General features: G+C 37.4%; 1 protein-coding gene across 4 annotated transcripts in view; it reads left to right on the top strand.

The window, feature by feature from the left end:
- Positions 1 to 19,777: 19,777 nt before the first annotated feature.
- The window catches only part of NOX4 (NADPH oxidase 4), a 165,521-nt gene continuing 160,518 nt past the window's right edge, over positions 19,778 to 24,780 (top strand). The window contains exons 1-2 of one of the 4 annotated variants that reach the window (XM_023209121.2): positions 19,778 to 20,073; positions 20,701 to 20,796. In XM_023209121.2, the coding sequence (XP_023064889.1) occupies positions 20,017 to 20,073; positions 20,701 to 20,796 (153 nt within the window). In that variant the 5' untranslated portion in view covers positions 19,778 to 20,016. Of the gene's footprint in view, positions 20,074 to 20,278; positions 20,402 to 20,512; positions 20,648 to 20,700; positions 20,797 to 24,780 lie in introns of those variants that run through there. The other 3 variants (XM_023209124.1, XM_023209122.1, XM_023209123.1) reach the window with 3 other exon arrangements.

Raw genomic sequence — 24,780 nt, 5'->3', positions numbered from 1 at the left:
TAGCAAAGACTTTGAATCAACCCAAATGTCCATCAGTGACAGACTGGATTAAGAAAATGTGGCACATATACACCATGGAATACTATGCAGCCATAAAAAAGGATGAGTTTGTGTCCTTTGTAGGGACATGGATGCAGCTGGAAACCATCATTCTCAGCAAACTATCGCAAGAACAAAAATCCAAACACCGCATGTTCTCACTCATAGGTGGGAACTGAACAATGAGATCACTTGGACTCAGGAAGGGGAACATCACACACTGGGGCATATCATGGGGAGGGGGGAGGGGGGAGGGATTAGTTGATGGGTGCTGACGAATTGGTGGGTGCAGCACACCAACATGGCACAAGTATACATATGTAACAAACCTGCACGTTATGCACAAGTACCCTAGAACTTAAAGTATAACAAAAAATAAAATAGGTAACTCAAGCTGTCACTCTGTAAGATCTGAATGAGCAGGGTGCCTTCTAGGTTAAGCTTGAAAGTGCTATCAGTTTGGAAAGCCTGACCATCTCCTTCCTGCCTAGATGTCCAACAAGTGCATTGCATAGTTGCCTTTTATGCCTTATAATACAACCAATATCTAACTTTTTCAAAAGAATCCACAGATTCCAAAGAATAAAGCAGGAAGTCATCTATTTACCTCTCTGTGGGTTCAAATTACCTCCATTAACAGAGGCTGTGTATATTCCTATTACCCATCATCACCCAGTCATCTCTTTATCTTGAAACGCATAGCAGTGCCTGGCATAGAGGAGGTAGAGAAGTTTGAGTGGACATTTTTCATCTTTATGTAGAGTGCCATTAGAGCCCTTGAGTTGATTACAATCAGTGGACACGGACACATCGTGTTTTAGTTTTCCTTCCAACCCCCAATAGATATATGTTATAGGGCAGGTTATTGCACCTTGCTAAATCTAAATGGTTTAGTTTCTGCCCCAGTGGTTCTTTTTTCTGTGCTTTCAAGGCTGATTAATTTCCCCTCTGGTATACTCTTTTGTCAGATGTTTGGAAAAATTTAGTTTAAATTCATTAACAAATGCCATTCTAAAGGTCATGATGGCTCCTTAAGGTGGCTTTGCACATGTCTTTCCTAAATCTTTATGTGTTTATCTTACAATCACTACTCATTTTCCTAGTGTATAACTTGTTGATGGTTCCCCGCTTTTATCTGTATCTAAAGTAAGTTGAGTCTTAGAGATGGGCAGAGGCAGCACTGGACAGAAGGATTTGTCTTCTTTGTAATTTTGGACAATTGCTGCCCCTACAAGTACCATTATACATGGCAATTGGAGCTTGGCAGGACAGGGAACCCAGAGAGACCCCTGACAGTATATGACATTGCCCTTTTGTTCCAATGAAGTCAATTCATATTCCAGATTGAGACTACTTTCAATTAATTATGCGAGTTAATGTCTAAGAGACACTATCTATTATATTAGTAATCAAGATATATTGTTTCTTTTGAACTTCCATTATCTTTTGGCCATGAAATTCTGTTGGAAGAAAAACGGTAATTAGGTTTGCTCAGAATGATTTATTATTTACAAGTATATTGTGCTTATTGTTTCTGATTCTATTTTTTTGAGGAACAGAATTATGATATTCATTATTTAAAAAATAAAAACATTTTGAGAGTCATATCTTCATAAAGTTCTCAGTGACATCATGATTTGAATTGGGAAACAAATTATGTTTCCTGAATAATAGGAAAACACCATTTAAAAAAAAAATCTCTGTGCTGAGTCTTTCTGACTGGACAGCTGTGTGCAATGGAAATTTTGCAGCTCTACAGACCCGGATTTATATAACAACTATGTCACTTTGTTGCTTCGTGAACTTGACAAGTGGCTTCACCTTTCAGATCCTCAATTTTTCAGTCTGCAAAATGGGGTTAGTTATAGCTACCTGAGAAAGTGTTATGAACACTACATAACACAGCATGGAGAACAGGTCTGGCACAGTGCCAGGGAGATTGCAGGCACAGAGTTAATATTCGTTTCTTTTTTACTCCCATCCTGTCTCCCTGACTTCTTCCTCATATCCTTCTCCTCCAAAAAATGTCCCTGTTTGGGCAGTCTCTCACCATATTCAAGAATATGACAAGTTATGACATATCATTTGTCACATGATTATGTTCTATCTCATTGCTTAGAATCTGGCACATTCAAAACACCATAAATAGTTTTTAAAGATATAAACTGCCTTTATTTTCTCAATGTGAGTAATCTTAGAAAGGCTCAAGAAAAGAAATAGTTCAGAGTTACTGATGATTAAAATTACCATCGAGTGTATTGGTAAACTCTGAACAAAAGTACACTTCTGACCTGGGCTGTCTGGCCACAGGTCAGCCAAAGAGTGACACTTGTCAGAGAGCTGGTGCTCATTTACAGGACGTCACACCTTAATACAGACATCCTGAGTGTGGTGCTTTGGGAACGTCACTTTTGAAAATGTTTGTTTTTCTACCTAATGCAAGTATGAATCAGGTAGCCTATACACCAGAATGATATTAAGATTCTCATAGCTAACAGTATCTTGGAGGGTTACAGGAAAGTTAGGTTACATACCAATAGTTTTTACATTATATTATTTTTAAAAGCATGTTTATTTATTTGATCTTTCTGGTTGTATATATTATCAATGAATGGGCACTTTGTATAAAAATAAATCTCCCTCTATATAAACTATGAAGGCAAATATAATTTTTGAATGTGTTTAGCTGCGAGAGTGTTTGGCTATTTGGATTTTAATTCCTATTTGTTTAGATGCTTTGACCTTTAAATGAAACTGTGACTTTTCTAAGAAATTCTTATATTTTTAAAGACCCATTACTGCTATTCTTGGTGGTAAACAGTGATTCCTTTTAGAAGCTTACCTATCCCAAACTCAACTTTGAATTAGCTAATATTTACCATATGCAAACTACTAAGCTGGGTACTGCAGAAACATAAGAGTAAAAGAGTAGATGAAAATAACCACAATGAAGCAGAATTCTACACAAGAGATATTCTAAAGTGGAATAACCACATTCATTTTGGATACTGAATTGCCCCATGGGGTAGATTTGAGAATATCTTTTGGCAAAAAGTCATTTATATACCTACATACACACACACACAGTTTTAATCTTCATTCAATATATATGTATATATTGTAATGTATATTATGTAAGTCTGTGTGTATATGTGTATTATTATATATTATATGACATGCATTATATATTACGTGTATTGTGTATTATTATATATGGTATGTATTATCTATTATGTGTAGTATATGTTACGTATAGCATATCTATACATGTACATACACATACACATGTAACTTTACTGAGTCATAGTTAACATTAAAACATCTCACAGGCCAGGCGCGGTGGCTCAAGCCTATAATCCCAGCACTTTGGGAGGCCGAGACAGGCGGATCACAAGGTCAGGAAATCAAGACCATCCCGGTAACGCGGTGAAACCCCGCTCTACTAAAAAAAAAAAAAATACAAAAAAAATTAGCTGGGCGAGGTGGCGGGAGCCTGTGGTCCCAGCTACTTGGGAGGCTGAGGCAGGAGAATGGGGTAAACCCGGGAGGCGGAGCTTGTAGTGAGCTGGGATCCGGCCACTGCACTCCAGCCTGGGCGACAGAGCGAGACTCCGTCTCAAAAAAAAAAAAAAAAAAAAAATCTCACAAACTGCATTTATGTAAAAGGTACAATTGGATACGTTTTGATATATTGATACACCCATGAAACCATCACCACAATCAAGATAATACACGCATCCATCCCTACTAAAGGATTCCTCAATCTTTTTTTGTAATCCCTAACATCTGTTACTATCCCAGCCCACCCCATTCACAGAAAATCTTCATCTACTTTCTATAAATATAGAATATAGTTTTTATTCTCTAGGCATTTGTGAAAAATGGAATCATGTAGTACATATTTTTATGTCTGATTTCTTTCACCCAGAATAATTACTTTGAGATTCATACATGTTGTAGTATGTATTGAGAGTTCATTCCTTTTATTGGTGAATAGTATTGCACTGCATGAGTATACCACAGTTTCCCTGACACCATTTAAATGGTATTCCCTGGCACCATTTAAAGCCTTTTTAATCTTAGCCATTCTGATAGGTATGTAGTGCTATTACATTGTAGTTTTAATTTACTTGTTCTTAATAACTAATGGTGTTTAGCTATGTTTCCCTATGTTTATTTGCAATCCATATATCTTCTTTGGTAAAGTATCTGTATTTTTCATTGGACTATTTGTTTTCTTACTATTAAGTTGTAAAGGTCTTTTATGTATTTTAGATACAAGTTGTTATCAGACATATGAGTTACAGATATTTTATTCATGTCCGTGGTTTTTGTTTTTATTATCTTAACAGTAACTTTTGAAGAACAGAAATTATATATTTTAATGACTCTAACTTATCAATTTTTCCTTTTATAGGTCATGATTTTGGTGTCATATTTTAGAATTTTTTGACTAATTGAAGGTTATAAAAATATTCTCCTATATTTATTTCTAGATATTTTATAGTTGTAGGCTTTACATTTAGGTCTATGACCCATTTTGAGTTAATATTTGTGCGTAGTGTAAGATATGGATGAAAATATCTTTCTTCCTTTATCTTTTTCTTTCGTTCCTTTGTTCCTTCATTCTTTTCTTCTTTCCTTTCCCTTTTCCCCCTTTTCCCTTTTTCTCTTTCTTTCTCTCTTTCTCTCTCTCTTTCTCCCCTTCCTTCCTTCCTTCCTTCCTTCCTTCCTTCCTTCCTTCCTTCCTTCCTTCTTTCCTTCTTCCTTTCTTCCTTTCTTTCTTCATATGGACATCCAAATATTTTAAAACTGTTTTTAGGAAGACTACAGTTTCTCCACTGAACTGACATTAAACATTGTCACAAATCAGTTTCCATATGTGTGTGGATCTATTTCTGCAGTCTTTAATCAGTTCTATTGGTTTGTTTATCTATACTTATTTTTATATCTGTGTTTATCAATACCATAAAAATACATACTGCCTCAACGTAGAAACTCTCTCAAGACAGTAGCAGGGACAATCATAAAGCTCACTCGACTTTTTTTCCATTTTTCAGGGATCACTATTCTTCGTGACTTCATGTCCAATATCTTGAAAGCCATTGTTTTACATATTTTGTCTGTTTTTATAGTTGATTCACGAGGAAGACTAAATATATTTCTGGCTTTACTATTTTATCTGGAAGCAAAAGTCCAATTAATGTTACCATAATATTTTATAGTAATTACAAATAATGTACTTATTTCATAGAACTGATATCGGTCAAGTTTCTTTTACCCTAGCAAACTATCCAGCTCTAAGATTCCTGTTTTCTCCTCACATTACACTTCCATCAAATACCACAAGATGTTTACTCTCTTTGCTGCACATTTCCTCCAGTTGTTCCCTCGGTAACTGCCGTGTAGCCATGTCAGCACGCAAAATTTCGGAGACCTCTCCCATACTAACTAAATTCTACTCCTCTATGTCTCAGCTTATGTATCAGGTCCTTAGAAAGGTCTTTCCTGGTCCTCACACTCTCATTAAAGTTACATTTACTTTTAATGGCAAAAACCGCAATAACTTTTGTGCCGACTAATATTATTTATACTGTTTCTAATTATATGTTAGTTTACTCATTTAACAACTTATGGAGCTCATTAGAACATGATCTCCTCATAGACAGTGACTTAGCTTGTCTTTTCCCACTGCAGACCAAATTCTCTTAACGTGTTTTGTGTCTAGCAGGGAAGACAGACATTAATGATTTCTAACTTAAAAAGTGCTATAAAGGAGAAAACTAATGATATGTAAGAGTTTATAATGAGGGAACCTAATATTCCTGTGTTAGGGTTCTCTGGGAAGCAGTCCTTCATCTGAGACCCAAAAGGTAAGTAATAGCTAACAAAGAGTGATTAAGGCAAGAAAGCAGAAATTCCTACACTTAGCTTATAGAAAAGAGGCTTGGTAAGAGAGAAAGATGGGGCTAGAAGGCAAGGTGGCAACTGGTAGCTAGCTTGACGTGTTTGAACTGTTGCCATACCAAAGAAGAACTAATCCTATTCTCTATTGCTTTGGAGATCTGAGGTGAGACAAGGGAATTAGAACAACAAGGAATTTTGACACAGTATCAAGAAGATCTTTCTAACATTCAGAATTGTCCAAAAACCAATTGTCTTCTTTAAAATGCAATAAATCCTCTGAAACTGGAGGTGCTCAAAGTTTGTGTGATCATTGCCTAAAGATCCAGTAAAATAGATGTCTGTATTAATTCATAAAGTAATATTCTAATTACAAATATCCTGATATATAATTCACAATGGGACTTAGACTAGCAGTTGAATATGGAATCATCTTTGATTCCTCACAATTTTGCTAGACCCTAGTTTCCAAATATGTAAAAAATCTATCCATTTCTTTCAATTGCAATTATAACAACTCTGATAAAGTCACTGTCCCTTATTACCTATTTACTTCAGTAGCCTCTGTTCTGGTTTCCCCATACCCACTATTGCCACATCCTATGTATTCATCCATGACAGAGTGATGTTTTAAAAAGAAAACTGATAACATTGCATCCCTACCTAAAACATGTCTATCTTGTCCCATATATTACATTTTTGTATGGAGTCCAAAATGTATATTGGGCTATAAAGCTCCAAGTGAAGTGACATTGTCTCCCCAGTGTCATTTTATACCACTTTCTCTCTCACCCTGTGTGTTCCAGCAACACTAGCTTACTTTCAGCAACTTAATTGGGCCAAGAGTTCTCTGCCACCACAACAAATTTGCTCATGCTATTTCCTCTGTCTGGACATCCCTTCTGCTACCACTCCTCCTTGTCTGGCTATTGTCCTTCAGATCTCATCTTAAAAGTTTATTAATCAGATATGATTCCATAGCACTCTAGACTATGAATGTTTTGTTATTTTGTACCCACAACATTGTGTACCCTTTCTGTGGAACTTTCCACAAAGGTAATTAAGTGTTTTGTGTTATAATTATTATAGCCTCTGTCTTTCCACTTGATGGTAAGTTTCAGAAGGATAGGGATCATGTCTATGGTGGCCATTCATCTCAGCTTTGATCTAGCATGATGTCTAACCCAAAGTGTGTTGCGTAATTAATATATGTTGCATGAGATTTCAATGTTATAGGATAGATTAGAAAATCTGTAGAATCACAAAACTTTAGAACCAGAAAATACCTTAGATATTGTCTAGTCCATCCCATTAATCTCATACATTCAGAATTTGAAGCTTGAAAGTATTAAATTGCTTGTCTAAAGTTAATAAAAAGATTAATGGCAGAGTCAGGTTCAGTGCAAGTCAGGAATTCCAGCTATGAATTCACTGCCCTGTCCAATATATCAGAATACCTCCCTAACATGGCATTTTCAATCTCACAACCTGATTTTTTTACTTATTGAGAAAAACAACACCATGTCCAGTATTAATGAGCTGAAAAGAGGAAATGTAATTTGATCATCAGCAGCAAAATGAATGGCAGTTTATTTTTTTACCATAGTGTTGAATATTATGCTACAGTTATGTTATTCCAATGTTCCCCATGCATATTTATTGCTTATATTCTGCTAGAGACCATATTAATGAGTATCATGACTCAGATAATTATCATAAATAGAACTGGACTCTTTTGTTGTTTAAATTAGTCTGTGTGGGAGAGTCTAGTTGAGGACTTATCTCTCTGTGACCTCATGATATTTGGGAGTAATGCTCAGTAGTAGGGAATTTGCAACTGAAAATTCGGCTATGGCATTCCAAATATATAAAGAGAAATTTTAACATATTTTGCTAACAAGTGCATCTCCACATTTATCAAACACTTAGTCTACTCTTGTTCTTCCAAATTTGCTGTTAAAATAAATGATTTAAATAAATCATTTTTGTCTAGGACAAAGAAATAAAGATCAAGGGTATTTTTCATTTAGATAGGTCAGATATGATGAGTAATCATTCAATTCAACTCTTGAGGAGAGGTACAAATCTAGACCCTAATGTGACAACTACAGTTAACAGTATAGGGAACAGAATTATGTTCATTTTTGAAACATTTGAATCATACAACCATTCTTATTTTGCTATTGTCATTTTTTGAATTATTTGACTAGTTAATGAAAGAAATATGGATTCATTACCAAGTCAGATAAGTCTAGGAATATGAATATTAAGATATAGTCCCTGAATTATCAATAACTTAAAATGTGATGCAAACGTTTAGCATGTTAATATAGCTGTGTTTCTCAACATCAAAAATATTCTTCTGTCATCAATTCATATTGTTATAATTCAATTATAGAATTTAGAGTATTGACTAAGTTACTGTAACACGAAAATTCCAAAAGTGATGGTGGATTCATCAAGTTGATAGTTTTATTCTCTCTAAGAGTCAATCCAATCTTGGCTAGCAGGGACCTTTGCTCCTGGAGGTCATTTAGCAATCCAGTTTCTTATTGAGTTGCTCAACTATCTCCTAGAACATGGTCTTCTTTCTCTTGGTCAAAGAGAGTTCATCAGCACATTTGTGTTCCAATCTCATGAATGGGGAAAGAGAGAAAATGAAATATAAGCAATTTTCTCTTTAACAGATATGATTAGAAAGTTTAACACATTACTTCTACTAATATAGTCTCATGCCCACACCTGCCTATGTAGGCTGCAAAGTGCATCTAGCTGAGCAGTTCTGTGTTCAGGTAAGACTTGTGGGGTTCTATTAGTAAGTGGACTAGGGGAGAATTAATAACAATGGATAGGTATCAGTCTGTCAGTTTGCCTTTCTAACAACTCAGGTATCCATGCACCCTCATCTTTCTTCATAAATACACTCAAATCCTCTTCAAGGGGGCCCACATAAAATCTTAAAATCTCATTCAGTTACTGCAGCAGCTGAAAATCCAGGACTGGAGTCAAATGTAGTCTTCTCTTTCAGGTCTGGAAGTGGCCCCTTGTGCTCTGGCATCAACTTACAAACTTACAAACACAAGTTACATGTCTTCCTCGGTCCTGATATATAATGGTGGAGTAGGGACAGGATAATTGCAACAAGAACTCCCATTCAGAAATGTAAAAACTGAAAAGCACCCAGCTGTTTCTGGCTCACAGTAAATCTTAAGTTCTCCTGGGTAGAAATCGTGAATATTTTCCAACCTGCTGGTATGTTAGTTGTTTGGGTTAACCAACCTCTTGTTCTGCTCTCAATGAGTATTTTCTTTGTTCTTTGACTTTATGTATTTGGGAGGCTTTTCTTCATCCACTGTCCACATCAGAAGGTGGCAAGAGTAAGTGTTCTCTCCTTGGTTCAGCTTTGAAGGACAGAGGATTGTGTTAGATCTCTAACAATAAAGGTCCTTGTATACCCGCCTTGTTCTTATGATAATAAAATTCTTTCAAACCCTTAGTAGGATTCTTGCCTATTTGCTTCCAATCACTTCCATGTGGAGTAACCACAGCAAAAATCATCTTTTGAGCAATGTCTGTAGAGTCTATAGATGCTTCCCTTTTTATTATCTTCTCTCCTTTCCTTCCCTCATCTTTCCTTCCCTTAACTTAATGTAAGCTACCTTAATGTCATCCAAAACTACCGCTCTTTACCTCTGAGCTGATTCTGAGGGACAACCTAATATGATGCTGTCTGGGATACGGAAACAGTTAGCTTTTCTACCCTCTGAAGTCTCAAATTAGGGGAATTTTATTCCATTAAATTGCAGATCACAGGCAGAGAGATTTTCCATGAGCAGAGCTTTCTTGTCATTGCCATTTGCAAATGGGCCATTTCTTGCCTAACTTTATTTCATGTCTCTTGTAACATTTTGCTGAAAGTTCCAAGTAGCAGCCAAAACATACCAGAAGTACGACATTAAAAAAAACCCTGTTCCCCTAGGGCTACAGCTTGGTAATAATGCAGTATGTTTCCAAGTTGCCATATGTTTTGTAATGGCATATCAAACAAAGGACATCACTGTCTAGCCTGCAGGTCCTTTCTACCTGCCACCTAATGTGCTAAACTAATGTCATGTAGTTTGGTTTTTATTATGGCAATGCCCCACTTCCAGGAACCAATTTCTATAATAATAGGCTATAATAAGTTAAGCAGCTATAATCTAAAATACAGTGCCTGGAATAAAGCAGTTTATTTCTCTCTCATAACAGTAAAGAAGTGAACCATATAAGTGGGTAACTACAACTCATTTACAAGGTCATCTACATTTTTAATATCTTATTTCTTCATTATTCTTCAGATAATATCTTTCATTATCCTTCATTGTCCTTAAATCATGCTTAAAGCATATTTCCAGCCTGTGAGAAAGCAGAAAAAGGAAAATGTGGAAGAAATTTCCTTTGTAAAAGGACATACACATCTCTTCTGCTCACATCTCATTTGTAGAAACATGGTCAGTGTCTAATCGTGACTGAAAGAGAGGCTAAAACAAGGAGTGGCTAGGTCACAGGTATAATCCAGCTGAAACTCAGGGTGTTTTGTTGCTAAATGAAAGAAGAGCAGAATGATGGAGAACTTGCAGGCTATGTGCTACTCCAGTGAAATTCCACTGATATGAAGACATTTGGTTAACAAATAATTGCATCACCATGTAATAACTGAACATATGTAAATTTTAACAAAGGACTATGAAAGACCAGAAGAGGCATAGTGCTGCCTTCTGGAAGAGACTGAATCAAAAGGGTATCCAGGTAAAAAATTGACAGAACTGAGAGAAAAGGTAAAAAGGAATAAGGTACAAAACTTTCTTCTTCACCAAAAATTTCAATAGTAGAAAAGAATGTAGAACCCTAAGATGCAAGATTATTCTCCTTTTAAATGTTTGATCTTACACAGTAATCTTTCAAAGATATTGAATAGTCCTGATAAGCTAGGCTACACATAATAGAATATGTTACTTAGGGGAGTGAATTCTTAGGAGGAATAGTAATGAAATATGACAGGCATAACATCTGAAGTACAGATATTACATTCTATACCATGTAGGTAATTTACCTTTCTAATAGAATCTTATTCCCATAAAAGTTTTTCTCTCAGTGTAACACAGTATTGAAGTCCAAGGTTAGAATAATAAATAATTAAGAGAGGTGCTCAAGTATTATTTTTTAAAAATTAAATATTCGTTGATTAAATAATGAACCAGGCATTGTGCTAGGCCCTGGGGTTAGAAAGATTAATTCCACAGTTTCTTTGACCTCCAGTTGTCTAATTCCCATGAGGAAGACAGATAAGCCAATGTACTATACAGTGTGATATGCACTAACATTAGAGACATTTAAGCTATTATATCGATATAAGAATGATCCAACTGTGAGAATGGAAACGAAGACAAAAAATACTGTGAAATTCCCAGTCTTAAATTTTTGGAGAGAAGGAAAGTTTGGCTGAAGGCTAAATTCCATGCTAGATTGTTGAGGAAGAAGACAAGACAAATGTCAAGTTTATTTGTTTATTTATTTATTTCTCTTATTCCTGAACTTCTTCTTTAACAAGTTCTAACCTAAAACATTTGCCACACTTTTGGCAATTAGAATATTTGATGAATGCTGAGTTTTCCTTTTGAAAATAACCTAAACTGTTTTCACATGTTAGACATTAATTTATTTATTCATTTGTTCATTAAATATATTTTGAACACTTACTATGTGCCAGGATTTATGTAATGAAGAAAAATTTCTTGCTCTAATGCCAACACAGCCTCTAGTACACTGAACTGCAGCCAAAGGACAAGGGGTGTAAGTAAGGAAATCTCTATTCCATGGCTCCTACAAAGTGGACTACTTGCAAATGACCCATAGTAAACTGCTCAGGAAGCAACCAGCTACAAATAACTAGCTACAAATGCCGCTTGCAAGTGCACCCTCTATTGGAGAGGTGAAGAGACCTCACCGAGACAAGCCTTATACTGTAGTGCTTCATGAAGTTAGACATTATCAAAAGCCCATTGAACTTCTGATTCAAAAACTTCTTTCTAGCATCTGGTGTGAAAAATTTCTCAAGACTTCAAAATAGATCTGTGCTTCCAGAATGTAGCTATTGGTGCTTTGCAAGAGGCAAGTGAAGACCTATCTAGTTGGCCTTTTTTGAAGGCACCATCTTGTGTGTTATCCATGCCAAATATGTAACAATTATGCCAGAGGACATTCACCTAGCACATCACAAACATAAAAAGCGTGCTTAAGAATCCCCTGTGATGGGAAACATTTCATATCCCTCGACCCTCCTGCCAAATTCTTTTCTTCTTATAATTAGTCATTCTGAACATTATTTTTTTTTTCCCATGGAGTCAAAAGGCACCCAAATATATGCTTGCAAGTGGAAAAACAGGGTATAGAAATCAGTTATATGCCGTTTTTCTATTTTCATTTGTATGTGAATTTTTAATATAAACGTGGAGATGTGAAGCATTAATGCAAGTCAACATACTTTGGTGAACAAGTTTCAACAATTCAACCTTATAGCAATTATAAATAAACCTGTTAAATTATTCTGGACATTTGGCTTTGCATTGGGTTGGTAAGTAAATTTTTTACTGACAGCAACTAAATGATGTTAGTATAATTTTTATCATATACTAGATTCTTTTTACTATACTTTTCTAAGTTGTCCCACGTGCAAATACATGTTTTTAATGGTATCTGTCTTCTGTGCTGTTCCCACAGGTTTGTTATTAAACTACATTAAACAACAACAAAAACTTATTTTCCTCAAAGTACTTGTAGTCTAGCTGGAGAAACAGCTTAGAAAATGCACCAACAAATGTGGCACAATAAATGCTCTGAGAGAGAGTGGCACACAGTGGACACAAGAGGTTCCTGATGCAGCTGGGAAGAGTCTATGTGGGCCTCTAGCAGGAGAAGATACTGGTCTTGAGTTTGGAGACTAAGTAAGCATCTCCAGGTAAGGTGTGCCACGAAACAAGAATAGCATGCACATATATGAAAATGTGAGAAAACAGGATATGTTTGGGAAATAGAAAGAATTAAAGAAGTACAGAATATCATATTAGTGTAAAATGGAAAATGTCAATGTAAAATAATTATTGGAAGAGAAGTCAGGAAATTTAGATTCTCCTACTGCCTTTCATTTCTTTCATTAAAACCATTACTGAGCCCCTACTGATGTTCCAAGCCCTGTGTGTGGCTCTGGGAAAATAAGAATGAACAAAACAGACATGGGATTTGCCTTTGGAAAGTTAGCAATTTAGTCAGATATAGACAGATATAGACATTAATCAAATAATCTCATCAATAAATATATAAATAAACACTCTCCAAGTATGCAAAGACGCAGTAGCATGAACGTGCTCGGCGAGCTCAAAGAGCTGAGAAAAAGGCTTTAATTTCCTTTCTATAACTAAAAGTTATGAGGCTTTCCAAAGCCTCTTTCAATTCCAGTGTTTTTATGGCTGTAAAACTCATATTACTTAACAGGGATTCTAATAGTTTGGGTTTAAGATTTTCATAGTATATTCAGAAAGTAAAGTGAGACTATAAAGGTCCAATCATATTTCCTCAATACTTTAAAGTTGTTTGAAGATGCAACCAGAAAACATGGATTCAGGTATTAAGAATATTTTTTCAGACACTTCTGTTTAAAACTTTAAGAACAGTAACATTTCACACACGTACAGGAATTACTATGTTAATAGCTGTGTTCAGGAAATGCTGTGCAAGATAAAGCACAAATGATATCATATATAATAGACACAATAGCCTTTTGAGGGTGTGCACTGTCTTGGCAACACAAAGGCCTTCTGGTAAATCTCCACACCTGGGATGACTGGGGAAAGTTGCCAACCACAACTGCATTTGTGGCCTTAAACATTAGAACTAAGAACAGGTAGAAGTCCTGGTTCAACAATGACTACATGAAGTGGAGGAAGGAGCAGGGGTATTCGCTCCTGGAAATCTACTACTTAATATCATGGTTACCTTGGGCAAGGTAGTTCAAGTTAGTTACTGTCCATATGCCTCAGTTCTGTTATCTAAAATATTAGAATGAAGAAAATAGTGGCCTTACCTACCTTCCTACCTTATAGACTTGAGGAACAAATAAAGAAAAACAATAAGATGGTTGCTGTGAAATGACAGAGAGAAACAGAAAGAGAGGAGAGAGAGAGAGAGTTTCTTTGGAGGCTGAAGGCAGTCAGTATTTCTTACATTTATTTTGTAAAAATGAATTTTGTTTAATAAACACAGACGTGAATGGTATTTTTGTGACTGTTGTTTTTAGTTTTCATTTTAAAAATTGTCCTAATTGCAGCAAAATTTGACTAGTCTGTGTTGGTTTCTATTTTTTTTTTCTTTTTTTTAAACAGCTCTATTGAGCTATCATTGGTATATTAATTTTCATATATTTAAGGTGTACAATTTGATGTTCTCCTATACATATATACTGTGAAATGATTACCACGTTTTTTTCTTTCTGAAATTTTATTGGTCTATGAAATCCGGAAGTTTGGAAAAGTGTTTGATGCAGGGCAATTCTAAACAAAAAAATCATTACTATTCAGTTTTATTTGACAAGTGTTCACTGATCATCTTCATTTTGAAGTTCTTAAATAGCCTTCACATTTGTAAGCCCTATTTTCCAACAAAGTATCTGGTCCTTAAGGGCATAAGGACCTCTCCAACTTTCTCAGAATTTCTCAAGGAGCTAACCTAGCCATGTGGGTGCACGGTAGACATTCCTAAATGACTGAATCAGATGATGGTCTACACTTGTTTTTGTATAGAAATGAGAATGAGTCACTGTCTGGAACTTGTCCCCTGACTTGGGAATGTTAAGCCTTTGGACCACTTTTCCCTGGCTCCCTGGTGGGCCCTTCTTCCTTGCAAGGGCCTCAGGGACATGATGGAGTTTCCTTTTCTCTTTAATGTCCTTTTCGGTTACTCAGACCTCTAGGATTCTTTTACCCACTCTACCAGTTTATGCTGCACACTGGGATGGAGCTTTCCTAGGTTCCTCTTTTCTCTTCCTGAAAAAACACACAGGCTCTTTTTACGTTGAATTTTAATACTAATCCCTCCTGGTAATTAGACATGAAATAACAAAAATGGTAAACTATATCAAGTTATAATGGTTAAGAAATCTTACCGAATTCTATCAGGCATGTTTCCTGGTCTATAATTTTTGACTTCTTGATGGAAATGCTAACTAGGAATCCCAAACATTTATTCTTTAAGGTGAATTTCTTCAGAAGTTTTATTCTAAGGCTAGCATATCCAATCAGAGAAAGAAAATTAAGATGATCTAGGTTAATTTAGATGCTATCCTAGGCTAAATGATAGCCACCTAAAGATAATTTATCCTAATCCCAGGAACTTGTAAAGTTACCTTATAAGGAAAACAGGACTTTGCAGAAGTGATTACATTTAAGTATCCTGTATAGGGAGATTATCCTGGATTATCTGGGTGAACCCTGAATACAATCACAAGTGTCCTGTCAAGAGAGAGGCAGAAGGTGATTTGACACCCACACAGATTGAAGAGAAGGAGGCAATGTGACCACCGAGGCAGAGAGTAGAGTGATACAGCCACAAATCAAAGAATGTCAGCATCTACTAGAATCTGGAAGAGACAAGGAACACATTCTCTTTAACACGTCAGAAAAGATGCTGCATTGGTCACGGTGGCTCATGCGTGTAATCTCAGGACTTTAGGAGACTGAGTCTGGTGGATCACTTGAGCCCAGGAGTTCGAGACCAGCCTGGACAACATGGCAAAATCTTGTCTTTACAAAAACAAAAAACAAAACCAACCAAACAAAAAACAAACTAAAAATGAACCAGGCATGGTGGTATGCACCTGTAGTCCCAGCTACACTGGAGGCTAAGGAGAGAGGATCACCTGAGCCTGGGTGGTCAAGGCTGCAGTGAGCTGTGATTGTACCACTGTATTCCAGCTTGGGTGACACAGAGAGATCCTGTCTCAAAAGAAGAAAAGAAAAGATTGTGATCCAGTGAGCACCCTGATTTTGAACCAGTAATACTGATTTCAGACTTCTGACATTCAGAACTGTGAGACGATAAATTTCTGTTGTTTCAGCCCATGATGTCTGTAGTGATTTGTTAGCACAGCCATAGGAAACTAATAGAAAGGCCCACTTGTATTAAATTCCTATCATTTAACCTGTGGGATTGGTGACATCCATTTTAAGGGGTTCTTGCCCCGTTTCTTTACCTTTTCTGGTAATTGTCAAGCTGAGCAGAAACTATTTTTACATTACCAGAGAGTTACACTTGAGAAATTGGGATCTGAGAAAGACACAGAAAGAAAGATGATATACTTAACCACTATTCTTTCATCTAATAAACATTGTATAAATTCCTACTATGTGTCAAGCTTTGTGCTAAGTTCTAGAATAAAAATGGAATAAGACCAGATTTTGTCTCTAAGAAGTTCAGTTGAGTAGAATTAGACACACATATACATATAATTAAGTTAATTAGTGGAAAATGCAGTAATGATTATGTGCAAAGACTATGGTATTTTTTCTCTTTTTTAACAGCTGTGCATTTCATATTTTGAAAAACACTATCTACAAAAAAGTTTCTGTGTTTAAGTAATATATAATAGATCAAGAACAGTTCTAACCGCCAATAGGTTTTATAATTAACATAGGAAGATCAGTGTTATACCGCTAGCTTACCATTATTTCAGCCAAAAATCAAAGGTATCTGTCATTTGAGTTTTTATTGTGAAGTCTGTTCCTGGCAAAAGTGTGATTTTCCTTATAATTTTTTTTTTTTTGAGACAGAGTCTTGCTTAGTCGCCCAGTCTGGAGTGCAGTGGCCTGATCTCGGCTCACTGCAAGCTCTGCCTCCCGGGTTCCCGCCATTCTCCTGCCTCAGCCTCCTAAGTAGCTGGGACTACAGGCGCCCGCCGCCACGCCCGGCTAATTTTTTGCATTTTTAGTAGAGACGGGGTTTCACCGTGTTAGCCAGGATGGTCTCGATCTCCTGACCTCGTGATCCGCCCGCCTCCTCCTCCCAAAGTGCTGGGATTACAGGCGTGAGCCACCGCGCCCGGCCCCTCCTTATAATATTTTAAATACTGATGTAGCTGCAGAACGCTCTCCTCATTACTTTCAAGAGTGGCCTTTCCTAGTTTGGAAAATACAGCCACTGTGTCATTAAACAATCTGGTTGGCCAGGTGTGGTGGCTCACGCCTGTAATCCCAGCACTTAGAGAGGCTGAGGCCGGTGGATCACCTGAGGTCAGGAGTTCAAGAGTAGTCTGGCCAATGTGGTGAAACCCCATCTCTACTAAAAATACACAAATTAGCTGGGCGGGTTGGCACATGCCTGTAATCCCAGCTACTCTACTTGGGAGGTTGAGGTGGGATAATTGCTTGAACCCAGGAGGCAGAAGTTGCAGTGAGCCGAGATTGCGACACTGCACTCCAGCCTGGGCAACAAGAGTGGAACTCCATCTAAAATAATAATAATAATAATAGTAATAATAATAATAATAATAATAATAATAATAATAAATCTGGCTTAGAGAAAATTGTATTGCAAAGAATCTCATTAATGAGAGTTCCTGCGTAACAGGACACTAGCTCTGTCCGTTGGGGATGGCTTGGAGTACCGTTTCCTGCTAAAGCAACATAAACAAATCTCAGGCCCCTTTTACAGAGTTATGAAATAATAGCCATAGGTAATAACCAACATTTATATAAGCATTCTATCATTTTACTAAGGAATTTTACAAAAGTACCTGATTATGGGTTGTTTTAACTGTAAGCAAACCCAGTTTCATTACCTCAAGCAAGTTTCTTCATCTCTTTTAGCTTCCATTTCTCATTTTTTTTTTTTTTTTTTTTTTAAGACAGTCTTGCTCTGTGGCCCAGACTGGAGTGCAGTGGTGCGATCTCAGCTCACTGCAACCTCCGCCTCCCAGGTTCAAGCGCTTCTTCTGCCTCAGCCTCCTGAGTAGCTGGGACTACAGGCACCCACCACCACGCCCGACTACTTTGTGTATTTTTAGTAGAGACAGGGTTTCCCATGTTGGCCAGGATGACCTCCATCTCCTGACCTCGTGATCCACCTGCCTCAGCCTCCCAAAGAGCTGGGATTACAAGCGTGAGCCACCGTGCCTGGCAGTCTGTTTCTCATCTCTAAAGTGAGAGTGCTAACATGCACATGGAGGGCTACTATGAGAATGGAGTGAGATTTTGTATATGAAGTAGCAAAGGCAGAGCCTGGGACTTAGTAGGTCATTATTAAGAATTGGAGCCACTTTTAAAATCTTTTGTCTTTTTGTTATTTTTGCTGTTGTTCTGAAAGTCTCTTAGCTTTTAAAAATGGTCTCTTATTTTACTATTGTTGAATTGCTTCACACTTCTCAACTCATGACAAGAACCTATTCTGCCAATGAACGTCCTGCCCCCATCTATTGAAATTAAACCTCAGGAGCACCAGTGCATCCCAGAACTTGACTTCCCTCCAGTGGTGAGACTCATTGGGTTCTTTGTGTGCTCTTTCCCTGATCCTTTAGGTGTCACATGGTTAAAAAGAACATAGTATTATTTATAAATAATATGCCATCTAACTTTAGAAAGATTCAGGACAGTTTTCTGGATTTGGTCATGCATGAAACAAGAAAAACAGCCTATTAGAAAATTGTGTGAAGTCTAACAGGGACTTCATATGAATTCATTTTGATTTTTCAAACTATGGACTGCAATCAATCGGTTCATTAAATTAATTGGAATAAGTATATTGCATATAGTGAGAGTAGTAGTATTTTTTTGAAATTTTAGTTTTAATTACATCTTATGGCCTATGTTGTAAGATTATTTTTTAAGAGTTTAAAGGCCATTTGATTAGGCAACTAGTAGTAAACTTTTTCTGTCTCTCATTAGTTGTTAAATTTGGAAAAGATTTTGGTTTAACAAACCTTTACTGGATATCTATTTTGCATTGGATATTTTTCTACGTGAATGACAATTTTTTTCTCTCTTTTCTAATACTGATTTGTTGCAGTGTCGGATAGGTACCTGGGTCACCTCCACACCCTTCTCACTCTTCACTGGGCATCTGGTACAAGATTGAGAGGATTTCTATTACTTACTGAACAGACTGAGTAGTAAAACAAAAAGATTCCCGAATACAGTGAATCTAAGTTCCCCTAGAGCCCCTAAGAATTACATCAGCTTTAACCATTAATTCCCTGGGTTCTTCTTATTCAGTAATGTCTTAAAACCTTTTTGTCAGTATGGGATGGGCGGGCAAGGGGATAAAGAAACTGGTGGCTAATGGGAAGCCTTAGGTAAGTGCTTTCGGGGGACTTTAGTTTGGGAGTGAGATAATTTGCTGAGGAAGGGTGGGAGAAATGTGAGCTAGTGCATAAAAGGCTGTTTCCGGATCAAATTTCGTTACCAAGGCTCTTTGAGAAGAACTCTTTTGGGGGAAAACAACCAGTCCAAAAGAGCTGGATGTGTGTGTGTGTGTGTGTGTGTGTGTGTGTGTGTGTGGTGTGTACGACGGGGCGGCGAGGGTCCCCACTTCTAGTGTGAGTAGCATTGTTCACATGTTTGCCAGTATTTTGGAGCCTGGCAGGCTGGGCTAGAGGCTGCGGGGGACGCCTCCAAGTTCCCACCCGGGACATCCTGAACAGCAGCAGCCACAACAACAGGCTCGCCCCTAGACAAAGGGGCCGGCGCAGCGGAGCAGACTGGTGCAGCCTGGGCCTCGCGCTCAGCTCAGAGCGCTGGGCGTCGGGGCAGCGGAGTGGGCAGAGCTGACCCGGTGCGGGTCGGAGTCAGGGCACCCGGAAAACCCGGCTCTGGGTAGCAGACCCCGCCCGGGCTGGCTCGGCGCCAGGTCTTCAGGCTTCCCCTCAGTCTTTGACCCTCGGTCCTCGCTCAGCGGCCCCGCAGGCCGTGCAACTGTAACCGCTGCCCCGGCCGCCGCCCGCTCCTTCTCGGGGCCGGCGGGCACAGAGCGCAGCGCCGCGGGGCCGGCGGCATGGCTGTGTCCTGGAGGAACTGGCTAGCCAACGAAGGGGTTAAACACCTCTGCCTGGTAGGATGGCGGGCTAGGCTCTCCGTGCATTTTCTCTGTCCTGCAGCGATTTTGATTCATTCTCTGAGCGTGCACGGGTGGGAAGCTGGAAGTGGAAGTTTTGCCTTAATTCGAACATTCTCCACTAACAAAACTTTATGCTGGAGATAACAATGAACACTCCCCACCTCGCGCCTGTCCCCAAAACGCGTGAGAATTTTTCTGCACATTGATGGGAGAGGAGATGTGGAGGAAGAGCGGTCATTTTCAGTGAACACAGCTTTTCCTTTACCCTTTAAACATTTTTGCTCCCTTTGTTCTTTTCCCAGATTACTTCTGTTTGCTTGGGGTATGGTGATGTCATTAATTTCTTAATCTCATTTTGAATGGCAGGGGATAGCTGTAAATCATTTAGGAGACCTATTTGCAACCCAAATGCCTAGTCTCAGGTGAAAGGGCTGGGTAAAGTCAGATTTGTTTTTCTCTGAGTGGTTTTCAGCTTGCTGGTTAATTGAAAATGCTTTCTGCGGTTACTGGTTTAGGTTCCATTGAAAGCACTGTGGCCAAGAATTTACCTGTGGTTTCTATTCATCAGGTAATAATTATTTTCAATTTTTGTTTTCTGTCTCTCATGTCTGATTGGTTTAGCTTATCTGGCTGTCCATGAATGTCCTACTTTTCTGGAAAACCTTCTTGCTGTATAACCAAGGGCCAGAGTATCACTACCTTCACCAGATGTTGGGGGTAAGTAAGTTGAACTTGGATGATCTGGTGGAATGGGTTTAACATTGGCAGACTTTGCTACAGGTTTGGTCAGTTCCATTCGTTAAAGAATTGTGCACTCTTCACTTTAGAAACATTTGTTGTTCTCTAAAGTGGTCACATTTTCTTGATTTATCATTTACGCTTGTACAAGTTAGAAAGACTGACTCTCTCAAGAACCAAAGGTAGTATCTGCTGAAGTGAAACGAATGAGCCTCCAGACCAGGTTATTGGTGCCTTAAAAAAATTGGTACTTATTGCCAGCTGCTAAGTATCCTGAAGGATCTGATTCACTAGAAGGACCAACTAATGACAAGCTTTTAATTTAGTCTTATCAGTGCTTTTAGCCTGCTCATGAGCTTATCCAGAGGATTTCTGACCTGTTTGCTTTTACTGACAACTCTCACAAAGTGTAGGTCTAATGGGGTTATTCATTTCTGGGCAGTTCTCAGTACTTGTTTTGGGTTAGTGGCTGATGATATTCCAGAATTCTAGTACAATATGAGAAAGATACTGGGCAAAACTTTTTTTCTAATTTATTTTATGTTAATATTTTTCTTTCTCTCTTTTCTATGATGTTTCTGATTTTATTCTTCCATTCCATCTCCTTCTTATTTGACTGCTTAACAGAAGATAGTATCACTGAAGGCATATTGCTTTGTACAAGGAGATTGCATTTTCTTTTCTTTTCTTTTCTTTTCTTTTTTTTTTTTTGAGACAGAGTCTTGCTGCAATTCCCAGGCTGGAGTGCAATGGAGTGATCTCGGCTCACTGCAACCTCCATTTGCCTGGTTCAAGCAATTCTCCTGCCTCAGCCTTCTGAGTAGCTGGGACTATAGGCACGTACCAGCCTGCCTGGCTATTTTTTGTATTTTTAGTAGAGATGAGGTTTCACCATGTTGGTCAGGCTGCTCTAGAACTCCTGACCTCAAGTGATCCGCCTGCCTCAGCCTCCCAAAGTGCTGGAATTACTGGCATGAGTCACCAAGCCCGGGTGAGATTGCATTTTCTAAGCAACAAGCAAAAAGCAAAAAGTGTAAAACACTGCAAAAACTTAAGGAACCTGAAAAAATAGATTTTGCATTTTGGAGTCAGGGGAGAAAAAAAAACACATTCTGCTTTTTTTTTTTTTTGTTTGTTTGTTTTTTTCATGGTTTCATGACTACTTAAAATTAAGATGAGTTCAGACAAATTCAGTGGAACCGGCTCTCCCTTCTATGCTTTACATGGACGGATCTTATTTATCTGTAATTCTCAGTACCCAGACTAGCGATTGGCACATATTAAGCCTGCAACAAGTTGCAACTGAATTAATTAATTAATATTTATACAACAAAGTAATATCATAATCTGTTGATCACACACTTTATAAAGTTTAACTTCTAGGTTTTAAGCCAATGGGTTGAAAAAAATAGTCTGTAAAGCTAAACCTATTTTATTGGTAACTCTTCAATTTGAATGTTTATTTCTTTCATCCATCCAATCCAGGAACTGTCTTGAAACCTATACTTTTCAGATTGGCACCCAGAGAGTAAAACCTAACTTTGCCCCTCAAGTTACTTACAATATAATGGAAAAACCAACAAGTAAATAATTGTAATTCAATAAACAAGTGAAGGTTTCTTCTAATAAACACATGACGTTTGATAACTTTTTAGTTTTGTTTTCTAGTATTTCCCCCTTAGGTGTAAGTTAATGAATAGGACGTTTTTCAGTGGAAGTTTTATCTCATCTGTTACATAACTTGATGAATAACTTGGAGAAAAGTCTTTAGATATACAATAGTAAAATTTGCTCTGGGTCATGAGGTATTTGTATTAATATAAAATCTAAGAATTGGAAATTTATTGCAATAACCTAGAAAGCCATAACTGAACTTTGGATTTTAGCTTTGTGACATAGTATAAACTAAAATAACATCTTATTTTTTTAAAAAATAATTGTTTTGGAAACCAACACGTTAATTTTTATGAACTTACTGTATAACAGAATTTCAAATTTATCTTGGTGATAAGTCAGATATGATTAAGATCACATATGCACAGAAACATAAACCAACAAATTTGGAAAACATTTAAAACTGTTTCACCTCTCTATCCCACTTCACTGCTTCTGCTTGAATAATAGACAAGCTAATGAGCTTCAAGGACTGCTGGCACATAGGGCTTAATAAATATTGATCAAGGGAATGAAGAAAAAAATGATAAAAGGACCAAATAGAAGACTAGGAGCAAAAAGGATAAGAAACAGATTCAATAAAGGAGAGGTTATTATAAGTTAGTTTTCATGAACACACAAGAATAATTATAGTGAACTGATATTTGAGCTATCTAGTAAGTATTCTTCATTTTACCAAGAATCACTGTGGAAAGGAATGGTCTTTCTACATGCTGAGAGATGAAATATGACCTATATAAACTTTTCAGTAATTACCTGTTATGAATTTTCTAGTCATTAATTGATCTAAGCTATTTTGGAATAGGTATTTTCAGTCTGTATGTTACTTTTAATTGGAAAAGAAACTCCTACAGTTTTACAGTTTATGAAATAGTGTTTAATTTTGTGTCCTAGGCTTATCTTTTCTAATCTTATAATGACTCTTGTATTATTTCATAGAGTAACAATTTGCAGGCACTTTTCAAATTGCAAAGAAATGTAGTATAACAAAGAGATAGAATTAGTTTTTAAATAAATATTGCTGACTCTCATGTCTTACATTTTTAATAACTATATATTATGAACTTAGCATCTTAGGGTGGTGCATCTTAGAACTTTTCAAACACTTGGTCCCGCTGCTATAGACATGCGGGATTCCTGAAGAGAGTCTAGGTATAAGTCTCTTTTAGGTGGATTTTAGGTTTGTAAAAATCACGATGTTATCTCTGGAAATGTATTTCATTCTTTTTTTTTTTTTCTTTTTTTTGAGACAGAGTCTTGCTCTGTCGCCCGGGCTGGAGTGCAGTGGCCGGATCTCAGCTCACTGCAAGTTCCGCCTCCCGGGTTTACGCCATTCTCCTGCCTCAGCCTCCCGAGTAGCTGGGACTACAGGCGCCCGCCACCTCGCCCGGCTAGTTTTTTGTATTTTTTTTAGTAGAGATGGGGTTTCACCATGTTAGCCAGGATGGTCTCGATCTCCTGACCTCGTGATCCACCCGTCTCGGCCTCCCAAAGTGCTGGGATTACAGGTGGAAATGTATTTCATTGTACCATTTAAAACGCAAATAGAAAGAATACTTTCATTGCTGAACATTTTGGTAATAGCATTGAGTATAAAGTTGCTGTCATTCATCTGTGCAAGGTAAGGTAATAACAAAGTCGTACTAGTATTATAGGCAGAAAGGACCCACAGAATATGGTCCATTTATTGGAAGACACAGACAATGAGAAGCAGTTAATTCTTGGTAACTCCTTGAAAATCTCTATTTTCTATTAAGAATGACTTTTTATTCAAATGTTTATTTATACCTGTGATATGCCAGGAATTTTACAAATGTTTTGTTTAAGCTAGGAAACTGTTCTCTCTGTTTTACTTATGAGGAAACATGGGCTGAGGAAGCTGTATGACTCACTCAAATCCCTTTGAATGGTCAGTGTAAGAGCTAGGATTTGAATACATCCCTGTCTGGCCTTTGCTTTTTCGTCAATCTACGTAGCTTTTCTGAACAACTTCACTGGCCCATCTCAGATACTTATATCACTGGTTAGTATTAATTTTTACCAGTGCTGGCCAACAGAAATACTCAGCAAGTCATATATATATAATTTAAAGTTTTCCAGTAGCACATTAAAAAAGAAAAAAGGAACCAGTGACATTGATTTTAATAATATGTAGCCAACTAACCAGGCAGTGAAAGAGACATCGGGACCTGGGTAGTCCTCTTGCTCCTCCTCTACTAAGCAGCAATTGTCAACAGATGTGAAGTTGTAGAACTACACAAATTTGGTTTGGGAGGCCATAGTGGGAGC

Source organism: Piliocolobus tephrosceles, chromosome 13 (assembly GCF_002776525.5).
Source record: "Piliocolobus tephrosceles isolate RC106 chromosome 13, ASM277652v3, whole genome shotgun sequence".
Lineage (NCBI taxonomy): Eukaryota > Metazoa > Chordata > Mammalia > Primates > Cercopithecidae > Piliocolobus > Piliocolobus tephrosceles.
Note: the sequence above shows the minus strand (reverse complement) of the source record. Positions and strands in the feature narration are given on the sequence as shown.